Source organism: Phycodurus eques, chromosome 12, assembly GCF_024500275.1.
Source record: "Phycodurus eques isolate BA_2022a chromosome 12, UOR_Pequ_1.1, whole genome shotgun sequence".
In the NCBI taxonomy this organism is placed as follows: domain Eukaryota; kingdom Metazoa; phylum Chordata; class Actinopteri; order Syngnathiformes; family Syngnathidae; genus Phycodurus; species Phycodurus eques.
In genome coordinates this window covers 8,112,138-8,130,751 of record NC_084536.1, presented here as the reverse complement: position 1 = coordinate 8,130,751, position 18,614 = coordinate 8,112,138, and the positions used below count along the sequence as shown (strand labels likewise).

Here is an 18,614-nt window from a genome sequence, read left to right as displayed (position 1 = left end):
GGTTTCAAATCCTGGCCCCGCCTATGTGGAGTTTGCATGTTCTCCCCGTGCCTGGTTGGGTTTTTTCCAGGCACTCTGGTTTCTTCCCACAACCCAAAAACATGCGTGGTAGGTTGATTGAAGACTCTAAATTGCCCGTAGATGTGAATGTGAGTGCGAATGGTTGTTTGTTTGTTTATTTCTATGTGCCCTGTGATTGGCTGGCAACCGGTTCAGGGTGTACCCCGCCTCCCACCCGAAGATAGCTGGCATAGGCTCCAGCAGCCTGCAATTCTAGTGAGGATAAGCGGTAAAGAAAATGGATTGGTGGGATGGACTTTCACCACTATAAGCTTTAAGTTAGCATTTTTAGCTTCATGAGGCCTTTTTAGGTAGTTTATGTTCAGGCATAAAGTTAATGTTCTGTACTATGAAAGCGTATTGGATCCATTTAAAAAAATATATATTTTTTGGGTTTGCTTTTTTTTCTTTTTTTTTTAAATAGGTTCTGATTTTCTGAGATTTTCTTCTGTTTTTTTGGAATGTTTGTTTTTTCCTCCTGAATATTTTTTTGCCCTGAGATTAGATTATTTGAAACAATACACCCATTAATTTCTTTATTGCGAAATTGACCGGCTTTATTATTTTTTTTTTATTATTGATTAGTTTAATCAATGTGAGTCTGCAAAGAATCACTTGCAGGGTGGAAGTTTTTGCAGAAGTCCAACGTGTCTCGATAATTCAGAAAAGAAAACTAATCAGAAAAACTGAAAAAAATTCTGGAAACAAAAATAAAAATTTGAAAAAAAAAACTACTCCTGAAAATGAAACAAAAATACTCTGAAAAACTGGGGGGAATAAATAAATCAAGAGACAATTAACAATTTTCAAGTGAATACACATGTAATGTGGCACACAGCCTTACTTATTTTCCCACTCTAGCATTAACGGCTAGCTAGAGAGCCAAGTCGTGTGTTCAGCTAGTGTCAAATGAGGTACTAAACAAAATATGATTGCATTATCAACTAACTTGCCCCTAGTTAATGAGACACCGATCAATCTGTCCGTCTCGCCATATCTAAATAATTAGCATATTTTCCCCTGATATTTGTGTATTTTTCTATAAATAAGTTTACCTATTGGTCACTGATGGTGTAGTGGTACACTCGCCTGACTTTGGTGCAGTCAGCGTGGGTTCAGTTCCCACTCAGTGACGTTGTGAATGTGAGTGCGAATGGTTGTCCGTGTCTATATGTGCCCTGCGACTGACTGGCGACCAGTTCAGCGTGTAGTCCGCCTTTCGCCCGAAGTCAGCTGGGATAGGCTCCAGCGTCCCGCGACCCTAACCAGGATAAGCGGTGTTGAAAATGGATGGATGGAAGTTTACCTATTTTTCATCCATCCATTTACTGCTGCTTATCCAAGGTCGGGTAGCGGGGGCAGCAGCTGAAGCATGGAAGTCCAGACTTCCCTCTCCAGACACTTGTCCAGCTCTTCCGGGGGATCCCGAGGCATTCCCAGACCAGCCGGTAGACATAATCTCTTCAGTGTGTCATGGGTCTTCCCCAGGGCCTACTCCCAGTGGGATGTGCCCGGAACACATCACCATGGAGGCGTCTGGGGGGCATCCTAACCATATACCCCAGGCTCTTCATCTGGCTCTTCTCAATGCGGAGGAGCAGCGACTCGACCCTGAGCCCCTCCTGGCTGACCAAGCTTCTCACCCTCTCTCTAAGGGAGTGCCCGCGCACCCTGCGGAGGAAACTAATTTCAGGCGCTTGGATCCGTGATCTTGTTCTTTCGGTCACGACCCACAGTTTGTGACCATAAGTGAGGGTAGGAACGTACTGTAGATCGACCAGTAAACTGAGCGCTTTGCCTTTCGGCTCAGCTCCTTCTTTACGACGACAGACCGATACAGAGTGCGCATCACTGCATACGGTGCACCGATCCACCTGTCGATCTCCTGCTCCATTCTTCCCTCACTCGTGAACAAGACTCCAAAATATTGGAACTCCCCCACTTGGGGCAGGATCTCTTCCTTGACACGGCGAGGGCACTCCACCCTTTTCCAACTGAGGACCACGGTCTCAGATTTGGAGGTGCTAATTTTTCATCCCAGCCGCTTCACACTCGGCTGCAAACCGCTCCAGTGTGAGCTAAAGACCGCAGCTTGATGCAGCCATCAGAACTAGATAATCTGCAAAAAGCAGAGACTTAATACTGACATCACCAAACCGGACCCATTCAATGCCTCGGCTGCGCCTAGAAATGATTTCCATGAAGGTAATGACCAGAATCGGTGACAAAGGGCAGCCTTGGCGGAGTTCAACCCTCACTGAAAACATATTCAACTTACTGCCGGCGATGCGGACCAAACACTGACACCGGTCGTACAGGGACCGAACAGCCCGTATCGGGGTACCCCATACTCCTGGAGCACCCTCCATGGGACTCCCTGAAGGACGTCTAATATAGACAGGTGTGTGGCTTTCCTAATCAAGTCCAATCAGTATAATCAAACACAGCTGGACTCCAATCAAGGTGTAGTACCATCTCAAGGATGATCAGAAGAAATGCACAGCACTCGAGTTACACAATATGAGTGTCACAGCAAAGGGTCTGAATACCTATGGCTGTGTGATATTTCAGTTTTTCTTTTTTAATAAATCTACAAAAATGTCAACAATTCTGTTTTTTCTGTCAACATCGGGTGCTGCATGTACATTAATGAGGAAAAAAATGAACTTAAATAATTTTAGCAAAAGGCTGCAATATAACAAAGATTGAAAAATTTAAGGGGGTCTGAACACTTTCCGTACTCACTGTATATTGAACCTATACGAACAATTCAACACAAGACTGGTTGTTATGAAATAAAAGAGAAGAACAACTCAAAACAAGATGAAAACAAAACAAAATAAAAACAAATAGAAGGCGGCAGTAGAATTTGCCCTTTGATAATGTACATGTTCAATAGGAGTAGAAAGAAGTAAAAAACTTGTCGGGTTTTGTATGTTTTCAAATATTTTATCATTTATCTTGTCTGTCTCTCTATTTCTATTTTTTAAGTATTTTCCCCTGATGTTTGCATATTTTTCTTCCAATATTTTTGCATTACTTTCTTTTTGCTATTTCCCCAATGTTTTTTATATGTTCAAATATTTTTTCGTAATAATTGTTTAATATTTTGTATTTGCTATCTATCTATCTATCTATCTATCTATCTATCTATCTATCTATCTATCTATCTATCTATCTATCTATCTATCTATCTATCTATCATATTAATTTGTGTGGGCCAACCAGATGTGCAATCCCGCCCAGTTTTCTGATTGACGGGCGCCTCGTCCAATGGCATCTCCCGGCATGGCATCCCGCCTCCCTTAAGTAACCCAATGGGGGCGTGCGTACATCGTTGCATCCACCAGAGAAAGGCTTCGGTCGGTCAGTACACCGGAGCCCCGGATGTTTGCTCGCCGCTTAAGGGAGCCCGTTCCAGGGGTGCTGTATTCGTCACGACCGGGCCGGTGGCGGTGACACTGAGGAGGCGCGTGTCATTGTGCTTCGTTTCGGCTCGGATGGCGACGCCGGCCTGAGGACCGTAGGCTCGCCTCGCACCCACCGGGTGGCCGGCGGTGATGCTTCCCGGCCAAACGGCGCCTGGCTCCTCCAGTGCGGCGGCGCAGGTGTCGGCCGGTTCGTACCGAAAACACCACCAGCACCATCGTGGGCTTCACCACACGACGCCGCAGCCGATACGAACCCATCTCTGTGGAGTAGCTAAGCTTCCCACGGGTGCCTCTTAATTGGGCCCGATGATGTGGAGCCGAATCCACCTGGAGCTAATATTCCTGAGCGACGTGGACCAACTTCCCTTGTGACTCGTACGATTGATTTTGGTTTTTTTTATTTTCATTTTTTAAATTAATGCAGTTTCACTGGGATTATATGAATTTTGGGCAGCAAAATTCGGACGTTGGGATTTACTGCACATAAAATGTGGCAGCAACTACAACGATGTACCTCTAGTTAATTGGGAGTTTTTCAATCATGTCCAGAGCCAACAGGTTAGTATATATATCTATTTTACTATTTTGTTAAAATTAGTGTATTTCGTCACGTGATTTTTTTTAAATTTGTTTTTTTTTTTTTTACATTTTTTTAATTTTTTTTTGGTTGTGTGTATTTTCCACTTTTTTTAATTGAATGTTTTTTTTTTTTTATATTTATTTTTTGTATTTTAGTGTCGTATTTTCTAATTTGGTATTTTTTCCTAAAGGACCTATAGTATCCAGATGACTTATTTCACTAACAACGTCTTGTTCATGTATTTGGTTTGCTTTTATTTTTAATTTTTTTGCTTGAAAAAATGAAACTGCCAATCATTTCCAATAATATCACTTTTGGAGTTAGTTCAGTAAAGAACTAATTGCCCTGGGAATGCCTTTTTTTTTTTTTTTTTTTTTTCTCTCTCTCTCTCTCTTCTCCCCCATCGCCAAAATAGATACGCCCTCATGTATTGGTGTGGAAAAAGAAATGTACTATAAGTGGCAGTATTTACTCCTATTTTATATGCAGTCTCTGTTGGGCTAATTCCCCCCACCCACCTCCAAACTCAATTTTGATTGAGTTTCCAAACACTACTTTGCTGAAGCTGGTATTATACCTTATGTTTCTATTATATACTATTACACTATAACATGAACCCAGCCCCCCAAAATCATGTTCAATTGTTAGTTTAAACCGATAATCTGTGTTTTTTTTTGGCACCCCCTACTGCTGTAATTCAGCATTCCAACAATGCGTCCGTCGCTTCGATATGACATGGTCTGCCGAGTCCAACTGTCACGGTCTCCCCCTTCTCCCAACCCCTCGTGGGTAAATATACACCAGCGTAGTGTATAATAGAGCCGCTGAAACCTGTGAGCTAAATAAAACTGGCGAGGGAAACTGTCTAGCCCTATTTTGAGTGGGCCCAAAACTGGCCTTAGCCCACCCTATGACTTCTTTCTCAAAATAATTTGAAGAAAAAAAAGAAAAATTCCGTGTTTTTGTTTTTAGGAAAAAAATGGTCTGTGGTGATACCACATGCTTTTGCATTGACCAAAAAGTAAACCTTGAGGAAAATCAGTTGAGAAATGAGCAAGCAATGACATAATTTCAATGTCCATGCATTGCCTATGAAGGGAACATCGACTTTCCCAACATGGCCGCCACATAGGCACGTCTGTTAGCTGGGCTGCTACAGCATACTGGCGTATAGTCTTCATATCTATGATCAGAAGAGCTACACACATTTCCATCTGCGTTAATAGGAAATGTTTGATTTCCAACCCTGACATCATCTATGAATTGACAGTTGACCACACAGCAATGCTTCAGTGCCTCCTCTTGAATTGCTCTGGTATGTGTCACTGTGCGTTGACTCTGCAGGGGCTTGTAATGATGCTTACTGTGCTATCGCTAGTTAATTGCATAGCATAGAGTTTTTGCCCAGTGTATATGATATGAAATGTCTCTGGAGTATCTTCTGCCAAGATCGGGTGTGTTCATACTTTGTTAATTTTATTTATTTTTAAAAATAAAATTGTCAATAGTGAACATTATACATGGGTATAGGGGCAAATGGAAAAAACTTTCACATTTTATAAATGTATGCCACCATCTAGTGGTTGTGAAAAAGCTGTACACTTTCATTCCAAAATGCCACTCCCACCTAGTGGTTATAAAAAAAGTGTAGCCTACACTTTCATTCTAATATGACAGGGGTACGTCATATATGTACAGTTGTGCTCATAAGTTTACATACCCTGGCAGAATTTGCGAAATTTTAATTTTTTTTTAATTATTTTTTTATTTATTTTTTTTTTTTTATAAATATGACTGACTGAAAAACAATCATCATTAATTTCTTTATGGTTGTGTTTTGTTTAATGATAATGCTTTTCTGAAATGCTTGACAGTTTAATTTGAATCCCATTTAAAATAAAATTAAATGTTTCGCCTGGTCCTTCATGTTTTCTTTAAAGAATTGTACCCATCTTACAAATTCTGTCTGCGTAATCAAACATGAGCAGAACTGTGTTTTCTAATTTACTAAATAAAAGTAGGGCTGGGAATTTCAAGTAAATTTAAAAGGATTGCGTGTTCAAATAAAGTGCTTAACTTCAGAATAAGTCTTTGGGGGAAAAAAAAATAAAAAATACAGGTAATACTTAATGTTTTGATTATATGGGTAGAAGCAATATCATGCATTGTAAAAACGCATTATACATGGGTAGAAGGGTTTTCCAGAATTTTGAGGTCAACTTTGGGGGTGCGTATTATACATGGGTACATATACACGAGAAATTACAGTATTTCTTGTCAAAACTAATTCAAATTGGATACATCACGGAAATTTTATTTTAAAAAAAAACAAAAAAAAAACTTTTGTCTACAAGTAAAAAATGGCTTAAAACAAGTGAAAATTGTCTAAAAACCATGTGATGAGTCTTATATATATTTTTTAAGATTTGGGGTTTTTGTAGTGTGGGTGTTTATTTTCAGTTTAACAAAAAAACGCTGGCAGTATGATGTCGCTTTCATTGCCATAACTATATGTGCTAAATCCAGGGAAATGCTGTTTTCTGACAGGAAACACTGTTTGCAAATGGCTGTTTTTCAATAGCTTGACATATATTTTTATAATTGTCAGCCAGGTGCAGGTGAGAGAATGTAAAAAAACAAAATAAGAACTTTATTGGATGATAATGAATTTATATTTGCTTCTTTTTTTGTTTGTTATACTGTATATACTACATTTCCAACAGTGTGGTCTATTACTCACATCCAAAGGTGACCTTATAAACAACTTATTTATTCTTTAATAGAGCTAGAAAGTAGCCAAATGGTTTTAATATTAATTTGCTCTGAGATGAAATACTCCTATTGTATTCATACTGTTACAAAAACACACGTCCACATATCCAATGGCACGGTGTGTGTGGGGCGGGGGGAGCGCTTCGCGGACGTGGAACACATCGCCTGTCGTCCTGCTCTTCTTCCATCTCGATCATATTTTTCGTGTCACAGCCCCGGACCCCGGCTCTATGTCACTGTCAATCGATGTCCGTAAGGAGATTAAGGAAGTTGCGGCAGTCTGCAGGGAGAACCTCTCCACGTCATGACACAGGTGGTGAAGTTGCAGCAGCGTTACGATGCTTTAAGTTATAATCAAGTGGGTAAAAGTTGTCGCAAACATCCCTGGGTCACTAGGAAGTTAACTTAGACACACACGTTAAGGACGAGAAGAGTGCTGGGTCGTGACTACGTGGACACCCACGCAGCTGCTGGCAGGCAACAGCTCGAAAAGAGGTAGATGTTCATTTGCGGCAATTTTTTTTTCTTACACAGTAATTTTTGTATGACTATTTTATGCTACAGAAATGCAAAATAATATTTTTGGTGAGCGTTTTACCCACTGCTCTGCCAATTGTCCTGCAAAGTGTCTCATTTCCATGACGTCATTTCCTTCTACGTCATTTTTGGTGCGCCACCAACTGGGCCAGTGCCGAAATGTATACGGTAGGCACGAAATATAAAAGATCAAATACATAAAAATACAGCAAGATGTTAGAGGAGCTGACAGGCTAAATCAACATTGTGTCACTTCCTATAGTAGTGGCTAGGGTGAAAAAGACTTTAACAAAAAAAAAGTGGATTCCATATTTAATATGCTTAAAAAAAGGTACTTTATTATGGTGGATGAACATGGCGACAGTCAGCCGTGGCCCTCAAATTCCACGAAGGCACAGAACGCCACCACCATACAAAAAGCCTTGAAAAGCAAATGTCTGTGTCTCGTTATCAACCCAAACTCTTTTTCAAAGGTCTAAAAATCATTAGTGAATTAATAAATAAAACAATGATTTGACCAAACCTGTTTGTATAGGTAAAAATGAACCCGCAGCACTTACCTCATGCTGCTGCCTTCCTTATGCAACGAAGCATTCTAGTGATCGATTTTAACAAAACAAGCCTACTCAAATGTATTAAACCTCACTACTTTCACTCATTGCCTTAAAAACATCGATCCATTTTCTACCGCTTATCCGGGTCGGGTCGCGGGGGCAGTAGCTTTAGCAGGGACGCCCAGACTTCCCTCTCCCCAGCCACTCTATCCAGCTCATCAGGGGCATCCCGAGGCGTTCCCAGGCCTTCTTTACCACAACGTACCGATACAAAGTCCGCATCAGTGCAGACGTTGCACCGACCCGCCTGTCGATCTCCCCTTTCGTTCTTCCCACACTTGTGAACAAGACCCCAAGATACTTGAACTCCTCCACTTGGGGCAGGATCTCATCCCCGACCTGGAGAGGGCACGCCACCATTTTCCGACTGAGGACCATGGTCTCAGAATGGGAGGTGCTGATTCTCATCCCAGCCGCTACACACTCGGCTGTGAACCGCTCCAATGAGAGTTGGAGGTCACGGCTTGATGAAGCCAACAGAACCACGTCATCTGCAAAAAGCAGAGATGCAATACCGAGGCCACCAAACCGGACCCCCTCTACGCCTCGGCTGGGCCTTGAAATTCTGTCTATAAAAATTATGAACAGAATCGGTGACAAAGGGCAGCCTTGGCGGAGTCCAACCCTCACCGGGAACGAGTCCGACTTACTGCCGGATATGCGGACAAAACTCTGACTCCGGTCGTACAGGGACCGAACAGCCCCTATCAGGGGGTTTGGTACCCCGTACTCCCAAAGCACCCCCCACAGGACACCTTCTCCAAGTCCACAAAACACATGTAGACCTGATGGGCGAACTCCCATGCACCCTCGAGGACCCTGCTAAGAGTGGAGAGCTGGTCCACTGTTTCACGGCCAGGACGAAAACCACACTGCTCCTCCTGAATCTGAGATTCGACTTCCCGACGGACCCTCCTCTCCGGCACCCCTGAATCGACCTTAACAGGGAGGCTGAGGAGTGTGATCCCTCTGTAGTTGGAACACACCGTCCGGTCCCCCTTCTTAAAAAGGGGGACCACCAACCCAGTCTGCCAATCCAGAGGCACTGTCCCCGATGTCCACGCAAGAGGCGTGTCAACTAGGACACCCCCACAACATCCAGGGCCATTAGGAACTCCGGGCGAATCTCATCCACCCCCGGGGCCTTGCCACCGAGGAGCTTTTTAACCAACGAAGCATTCCAGCCATCGATTTTAACAAAACAAGCCTTCTCCAATGTATTAAACCTCACTACTTTCACTAATAGCCTTAAAAAAACAGACAGGCTTTCATTATTGGTGAAAATAACGCAGCAGAACACATACTAGTTCAATAAAGAAATGTGTTTTCCTTCTGCCCCTGTAGCAGGCTCACGCCGGTTTCGATCTAAATGTGGGAGTGCCAAAATCTGTCTGAAAATCAAAGATGAGAACAAGTCTAAAATACTGAGTCTATTTTGGGGGGCAAAAAAATTATTCGGCAGACCTAGTTTTTAAATCGAGAACTATGGAATAAGCGCAGATGTTCATATTATAGTGTATATTTTGTCATTCATTCATTCATCTTCCGTTCCGCTTATCCTCACTAGGGTTGCAGGCGTGCTGGAGCCTATCCCAGTTATCTTCGGGCGAGAGGCGGGGTACACCCTGAACTGGTCGCCAGCCAATCGCAGAGCACACATCAACAAACAACCATTCGCACTCACATTCACACCTACGGGCAATTTAGAGTCTTCAGTTAACCTACCCTGCATGTTTTTGGAATTTGGGAGTAAACCGGAGTACCCGGAGAAAACCCACGCAGGTACAGGGAGAACATGCAAACTCCACACAGGTGGGGCCGGGATTTGAACCCGGTCTTTAGAACTGTGAGGCAGATGTGTTAACCAGTCGCTCACCATGCTGCCTCTATATTTTGTCATTTTCTTTTATTTTTACATAGTAATATTTTTTTCTAACCGTTTCTATTTTTTCCCTAATATTTTGTATTTCTTTATTTTCTCAATTTATTTTTTATTTTTTTTATTCCCCCCACCCCAATATTTTATGTAGATTTTATGTTTTTTTTCACACCAGTATATTTTTATTTTCAGTAATTTATTTTTCAATATTTTTTTCGTTTTTCCTGATATATTTATATCGTATGTGTAGATTTTATTTTTGTAACTTATTTTTTTTTAACCTATTTATTTATTTCCTGTGTATTAAAAAAAAGTTATTTTGGAATTTAGTTTTATTTTTCAGTTTTTGTTCATGTTTTATTCCTAATTAAAAAAATAAAATCGTCTTTTTCTAATATTAGTGTATTTTTCACCTTGTCCTGTTTTTTTGTCTAATATTTGTATTTGTCTGTTTTATTTTTTTCCTAATAATTTAGCATTTTCTACTAATATTTTTGTATTTATCTAAAATGTTTGTTTTTCATCAAATATTATAGCATTCTTTATTTTTGGTCTGAATATCTTTGCATATTTTCATGTATGTTTATCTTATTCTAAATAACTGTGTATTTTATGTCAACTATTTTTGAAACAGTGTCAGCCCTCCCGGTGGCGGCGGCGGGCCCGGCCTGCGGGGCGGCACGGAGCACCGGTCGGCTTGGGGTGAGTCCGACTCTGTGGCCAATGGTTGCGCATACTCTGCCCGCAGACTCAACACCCGCTGGAGGGACGATGACGACCCCCCGGAACGCTACCGGGCCGGACATCCCGGCCGCGTGGCCACCACCGTGAGCCGGGTCAGCTTCCGCTCTCGCTCGGCGTGGCAGGAGCGCGGTGGCGACGAGCTTCGAACCAGATCGGTGGAGCTGGGCCTCCCTCAGGATGGCGTCCACGCTGAGCCCGGCTTCTCGGCGGCGGCTTTGTTGTCAGGCGTGACGCATGTCTTCAGCTCCAAGAAATTCCAGTCTGAGAACCTGGAGCGACTGTACCAGCGCTACTTCTTCAGGCTCAATCAGAGCAGCCTAACCATGCTCATGGCGGTACTCGTGGTGGTCTTTGGTGTCATGTTGCTCTTCCACTGCTTGGGGGGCAGCGGGCTGAACGTGGCGTACGTGCTGGTCTTCTCCGGCGCCATCCTGCTGACGTTGGCGCTGATGGCGGCATGCAACCGGACAGGTTTCCAACAGGACCACATGTGGGTGGTGTGCTACGCCCTCATCCTGCTGGTGCTGCTTGTGCAGGTGGTGGGCGTGCTGCTCGTGCAGCCCCGAGACGCCTCGGAGGGCATCTGGTGGACTGTATTCTTCATCCACGTAGTGTACACGCTACTGCCAGTCCGCATGCGAGCCGCCGTGGTCACCGGGCTGCTGCTGTCCGGCGTGCACCTCGCCCTCTCCTGGATGCAAAACACTGTGGACCCCTTTCTCTGGAAGCAGGTAGGCCTACCATTTATCTTTTTTTCCCCCAATATTTTTCCTTGTTTTTCGAATAGTTTAGTTTTTTTCCTAATATTTATATTATTATTATTTCTAATTTGTGTATTTTTCCATCGAATATTTTGTTCCATTTTTTTCTTTTTTCACATTTTCATTGTTTTCTATTATCCCATTATTTCTAATAGTTTTGTGTATAACTTTTCTAATGTGTATTTATTTTTAATCTAATAGCTTATGAAATATTTTTGTTCCATTTTGTAGTTTTCTTTCTCTATTATTTTTTTCCCCTAATACTCCTATTATTTTGTAATATTGTCATACTTTTCAAATTTTTGTATCTTTTAATCTCGTATTATTTTGCACTCTTTCCTAATATTTTTCTATTACTTTCTCATGTTTATTTGTATTCTCTAAATATTTGTGCATTTATTTGTTTCTAATTTGTCATATTTTTGCCTTTTCTTCTGATATATATACTATTTTCGGGAATTTTTTTTCTTACATTTTTAGATTCTTTTTGGTCAGCAGTGGTTTTGGCCTCGAAACGCTGCCATGGTTGCCATTTTTGCCCAGTCTCTTCCTTATTGTTGTGTCATGAACACTGACCTGAATTGAGGCAACAGAGGCCTCCCTGCAGTTCTTTCGAAGCTTTCCTGAGTTCTTTTGTGGCCTCCTGATGAGTCATTGTTGTTCTCTTGGGGTAATCTTTGTAGGCCGGCCCCTCCTTGGAAGGTTCACCACTGTTCCATGTTTTCTCCATGTGTGATAAATCATCTCCCTACGGTTTGCTGGAATCCTGAAGCTTTAGAAATGGCCTTTGTAACCCTTGCCAGACGGATAGATGTCAATTACTTTATTTCTCGACTGTTCTGCAATTTCTTTGTGTTTCTTTCGTGTCATTTTGTTGCAGCTTTTTTTAGATCCTTTGTCCGAAATAATTTTGTCGGGACAGATTCTGTTTAATTGATTTCTTGATTGAACAGGTCTGGAGGTAATCAGGCTTGGAGGTGATCAGTGAAAATTAACCAAAAATTGTGACTAGCCACAGTTGATTCATGATTTAACAAGGGGGGTAATTACTTTTTCACACGGGGTCAGGTAACAGAATTTTCTTTTTCCTTAATAAATGAAATCACCATTCAAAAAGCGTTTTAAGTTCATTTAGGTTATATTTGTCTGATATTTACATTTTTTTGATGATCTTAAACATTAAAGTGACGAAACTATGCAGAAGTATAAGAATTTGAGGGGGCAATATTCCATGGCAGCCATCATTACGCTATAATCGTAATCGTTAAATTATGCCTTCAATATTTATTTTATATTACATCAACTGACGCATTTGCAGCCAAATGTCTCTTCCATTCTATTTTTGCATTTCCTGTATCCACTACTGCTGCTGAAACGATGCAAATTTCCCCAGTGTGGCACTAACAAAGGTAATCTTATATTATAAATATTTATTATATCCTGAACAAAAATATAAACGCAACACTTTTCAGCCTAAGGCACGCCTGTGCAATAATCATGCTGTCTAATCAGCATCTTGATATGCCACACATGTGAAGTGGGATGGCTTATCTCGACAAAGGAGAAATGCTCACCAACACAGATCTCGACAGATTTGTGAACAATATTTGAGGGAAATGGCCTTTTATGTATGTAGAAAAAGTTTTAGATATTGGAGTCCAGCTGACGAAAAATGGGAGCAAAAACAAATGTGTTTCTATTTTTGTTCAGTGTATTAATGTACTTTTAACTTTGTAGGCCTATTTTCTCAAGTGATTTAGTTGGCTAGCAGTGACGTAGTATTTAATTTCCGGTTTCCGGTTCCGGTCCCTGTGTGGCTGTCTAGCATTATCATGTATTACAGTATTTTCTCTCTCGTCACTTATTATTTTGCCTACTATTTTGCCCTTCAAAGTTGGTTACTTTCCGCTGTAATGAGGTTCCCGCCAGACCTATGTGACAAGTGTACTGTATCACCCAATCACTTGTTTTGGTGTTTTGCAACTTCATGTCAAGATAGCTTAGCAATTAGCATGGCGTCTCCAGCTTTCTCCTGTTAATTACGCCTCCTTTTTGGGGTACTGGCCCCGCAAATGTTTGATCGACGCTAAAGACCCCCTAAACCTTGCAAGTTTGAATTTTCCCACAACACTTTCCGGCAGATTTTTCACAATAACATTATTAGGAAATTACTGGTGTATATCACTGAAAAGTTAGGAGTTCATAATTTGAAAAGAGTGCAGATCATGTTAAGTTTATATCAACAATTACTTAAAAATTGCAAATGGGTGCGAGATCTCTCATTAAAATGCAATGTATTACTGGTAAAGTTGTGAAACAGATGGAATTGGAGAAAAAAAGGCCTGTTACCCTCTGTAGTTTAGGTAGATAAAGGTCTAAGTCACATTTGAGTAAAAATAAACCTATTTCTATAAATGTCATAGGATCTTTTATATTTTATTTTCACTGATTACACCACAGACCTCTAGGGGTCCCTGGTTGAGAAACACTGGGATATACACGACTGTGTGGTTTTTGCTTTTGGTCCAAAATAAAAGATGCAATTTCCGGCCAATATATTTCGGTGCATCACTAGTTTTTTATATACAGTATTTTTATATTAGTACAGAAATGTTAGGAACAATGTAGAAAAATATCCACACCAAAATGACTCATATTTGGTGAAAAATACAAAATTATTAAACGAAAGAGAAACGTATTCGGGCAAAAACATGACAGTAGATTATTTATGCAGATGAGGAACAGCTTCTGAAGGCATTTAAAAATCATGAATGATGAATCTGTTATCATATAATCATGCCTCCTTGGAAAAAGAGCCCTGCAAATAAACCTTCTAAAGTCCTAACTCCACTATACGCGGAATGTCACGTGACCAACATGGAAAACAGGATAGCTGAGGTCCTGTGTATGCTACGCTAACGCGTATCACTATGATTGATGACATGATTGTTAGAAGCTGAACTTGATCAAATGTTGTTGGCTGGTATCTTCGGACAAAGGTTAAATATGCATGTATATCCTTCATTTAGGGTTAGTTGTGCTGTCTCACTCTTGTGTACATCCCACTTGAGGGGATGAACAGTATATTAAACGGTCACCCAAAAAGCTCAACTAAGCATCTGGGGAAGCTCCAGCACGGAGAATCAAAGCGTGGTGTTTACGTTTGGCATCATGACTTGTACATTCTTTCGCAGTCTAACTCGGGAGGACATTTGAGGCCCTGTCGTGTATTCCACACACACACTGAAGTCAACTTTAGGTAGTGTTAGCTCAACTACACTTTGTATAGAGTGCATAATTGAATCAATTAGAGCAGAGTTCCTTAGTAGGAGTTTGTCATAGTAGAGGTCCTTGAATTTTCCGCAAAATGGATGACTTACTGTTCAATTTCTGGCATGAGTTCTTGAGACTTTTTCGTCTACTGTTATGATAGACGTCCATTGAATTTTGTGTCAAATGGTGAAACCGGTGTTTGAGGCTGAATTTGTATATATTTATTTCCCCCTCCAAACTTTTAACAATGTACAAGCTGCGGAATTGGCTCCAAAAGGCTTCTTCAAACAAAAACGGACAACTTCCTGTTCGCTTGCAGGCATATGATATGATAGACATGTTGCTCCAATTTCGGCCCCCCAACTCCACTGCCGTTTTGTGTGCATTATTGGACGTAATACAGTAATCTGGTGACTAGTGACGCTAGCTAGCCTGGCTAATCACGGTGCAAAACTGTGAGGCAATCAGATAGAGTGGAGCTTTTCCGGTGTCTGTACAGTATGAGCATGCATGTTTTGTTTTCTGGTGGGGGGATGGGGGTGGATTCTAGTTTAATCTTCTTGGGCGGCTGTCAATTTACTTGGGCGCGCCGCCCAAGGAAAGCTGATGTGGGGGAAACACTGCGACCTGTGAAACTGGTGTCCAGGGCTGAATTCATAGATCATTTTACACTTGAGACTATGTGAGTCCTGGGATTATTATTTTAAAAAAAAATTGTATACAGTTTTGACAATATTTTTGAGTTATCCAATGCTCTTGCTGTCTCACAATATATTATGTGTTTAGGGCTGTTATGATAGCAAATGGATGATATATTTTCCCAAAAGCTATCACTATGCCACTGACGTAATGATATTAGAGAACAATAATTCAAGTACAGGCGGCACGGTGGCCGACTGGTTAGAGCGTCAGCCTCACAGTTCTGAGGACCGGGGTTCAATCCCCGGCCCCGCCTGTGTGGAGTTTGCATGTTCTCCCCGTGCCTGCGTGGGTTTTCTCCGGGCACTCCGGTTTCCTCCCATTTCCCAAAAACATGCATGGTAGGTTAATTGAAGACTCTAAATTGCCCGTAGGTGTGAATGTGAGTGCGAATGGTTGTTTGTTTGTTTGTATGTGCCCTACGATTGGCTGACAACCAGTTCAGGGTGTACCCCACCTCCTGCCCGATGGTAGCTGGGATAGGCTCCAGCATGCCCGCGACCCTAGTGAGGAGAAGCGGCTCAGAAAGTGGATGGATGGATGAATTCAAGTACATCCTTTTTAAGAACAATTAACTTTTAACTCTAATTCTAAGAACAATGAACACTCACATTGTAATGTAGAACAAATAAAATATCAGAAAACAAAACAAAACCATAAAACAGACTGTTTTTTGTTTTTTTTCTGTTCACAAAATGTCACTTCTACAAATATTAAAATTTGGTACAGAGGTATAAACAGTAATTAATGCCTTAACAGGCAATATACTGCCATACAAACATACAGTTGGTCTGAAGCCTTTCTTTAAACGCTGCTTTGTCAACATGTTCAAAAGTTCAAACTCTTTACAATAGTAACGCTGTACTGTATATAATGTGGGCATACGTGTGCCATATTCACGTTTTTCTTTGCATTGTTGGGCAAAGGGTTCCATAATTTTATGACGACGGGAAACAGGAGCTGTCCCACTGGTTTTTGTTCCCAGCTGAAGAAATTGGGTGGGATGGTTGTGTCTAAAATTGATTTTGTCACTTTGAGGTTTTAAATTGTGTTGTCTTTGTTGCGATTTCATACAAATGTGACGTACCAGCTTGTTGGTGTTATCGGGATGGTCGTATTCATCTGGCTTGAATCCATACATTGTCGCAGTGGAATTAGGCTCTGGAACTATTTCCATTTATGCCACTCAATTTTCTGTAACTGCAGCTACCGACTCGCTGTCAGAAAATGTTGTGTACGCGAGTGCTCGCGTTTCAAACGCACGTGTGTGTGTGCCAATCAGACGGAGGGACCCCGCTCTTCACTTTCTCTGCTTGGTTTAGAGACCACGCTGAAACCCATTGTGTGTCTGCTTTGAAGTCGTGTAAATGTTTTTTTTTTCTCCCTCAAATGAACGGGTGTACGTACCCTCGGTTTCTTTCTTTCATTTCTTTTTTTTTTTTTTTTTTTTTTTTGCCGCACCATTCAGAAATTTGGGCACATATGCGACCAAATTAGTCGCACTCAAGTGTCCTGTCTTTTTTTTCTAACTTTATGACAAAATGCTAGCCCTGTAATTAGCTCCAAATGGCTTTTTCAAATCAAAATGACTGTTCTGGGCTGGTTCCTTGAGACTTTTTCGCATGTTGTTACGATAGACATGTCCACCCTATTTCTTGGCAATTGGTGAAACTGGTGTCTGGAGCTGAATTTTTTTTATTTTGTTTGTTTTGTTTTTTCTTCTAACATAGTACAATCCCTGGAAGCTGTTCAGTGTGGCTACTTCAAACTAAAATGGCTGACTTCCTGTTAAATTTCGGGCATGGGCCTTTGAGATTTTTCCGTACATCCTGTCATGATAGACATCCATCATCCGTTTTCCGAGCCGCTTCTCCTCAAAAGGGTCGCGGGCGTGCTGGAGCCTATCCCAGCTATCATCGGGCAGGAGGCGGGGTACACCCTGAACTGGTTGCCAGCCAATCGCAGCATGATAGACATATCCACCCAACAAAAAGAGCCCCGTGAGAGACAAAAAAACAAAGCATCACTCTTTGTTGTCCCGCCATGTACAGTTTAAACGAGATGTTTGCATACACTATATATAAAGGTGTATATGCTCCCCCTACCCCTCACTAACATGAAATTAGACTAAAGCTTTCCTGTTTTAGGTCAATTAGGGTGACCAAAATCATTTATATTTGCTAAATGCCAGAATAATAACAGAAGGCTTTTTTTTTTAAAGGCACCTTTTCATAACTTTCAGAAGTCAAAAGTCAGACATTTACATCCAGTAAGATTACAGAAACAAGTTGGGAAAACCCGGATGATATTTCTTTGGAAGCTTCTGATAGGTTTATTGACAATGTCTGAGTTAATTAGAGAGACACTTGTAGATGTATTTGAACTAGGCACTCCTGAAACACACTCTATGGGAAAGTGAAGAAAAAAAAAATCAGCCAAGATATCAGGAAGACAATTGTGGATTTACACAAGTCTGGTTTATCCTTGGGTGCAATTTCCAGATGCCTGAAGGTGCCACGTTAATCTTTTCAAACAATCATACGCAAATATAAACAGCGATCATACCGCTCATGAAGGAGACTGATTCTGTGTCCCAGAAGTGAAGGTGCTTTGGTCCGAAATGTGCATATCAGCCCAAGAACAAAAACAAAACACCTTGTGAAGATGCCGGATGAAGCTGGTAAGTGTGTGTCATTACCCACAGTGACGCTCCTACTAGCTAGCTGCAAGGAAGAAGCCATTACATCCCCTCCCCCAAAAAACAAAAAAACAGACATGTCCTGTGGTCTGACAAAACTGAAATGGAACTGTTTGGCCATAATGAGCATTGTTACGTTTGGAGGAAAAAGAGGGAAGCTTGCGGCAGCGTCATGTTGTGGGGTTGACCGAAGCATGCTTCCAAACAGGTTACAAAGTGGCTGAAGGATAACCAAGTCAATGTTTTGGAGAGGCCAGCACAAACCCCTGATCTCAGTCCTATTGATAATGTATAGGTAGCCCCGAAAAGCCTTGTGTGAGCAAGGTGGCCTACAAACTCAGTTACACAAGTTCTGTCAGGAGGAATGGGCCCAAATTCCTCCCAACTATTGTGATAAGCTTCTGGAAGGATATCCCAAATGTTTGACCCACATCGTGCAGTTTAAAGGCAATGGTACCAAATAATGAAATGTATGTAAACCTCTGACTTTGGGAAAGAAAAAAAAAGCGTGTCTTTTTATATCGTGCATGTAAACATCTGGTTTCAACTGTATTTTATCTTTATCT

At 41.4% G+C, this 18,614-nt stretch overlaps 1 protein-coding gene across 1 annotated transcript in view; it reads left to right on the top strand.

The window, feature by feature from the left end:
- Positions 1 to 3,415: 3,415 nt before the first annotated feature.
- Positions 3,416 to 18,614, top strand: part of adcy5 (adenylate cyclase 5) — a 58,072-nt gene continuing 42,873 nt past the window's right edge. The window contains exons 1-2 of the mRNA XM_061691149.1: positions 3,416 to 4,049; positions 10,508 to 11,348. Coding sequence (XP_061547133.1) covers positions 4,033 to 4,049; positions 10,508 to 11,348 — 858 coding nt within the window. The 5' untranslated portion in view covers positions 3,416 to 4,032. The remainder of the gene's footprint in view (positions 4,050 to 10,507; positions 11,349 to 18,614) is intronic.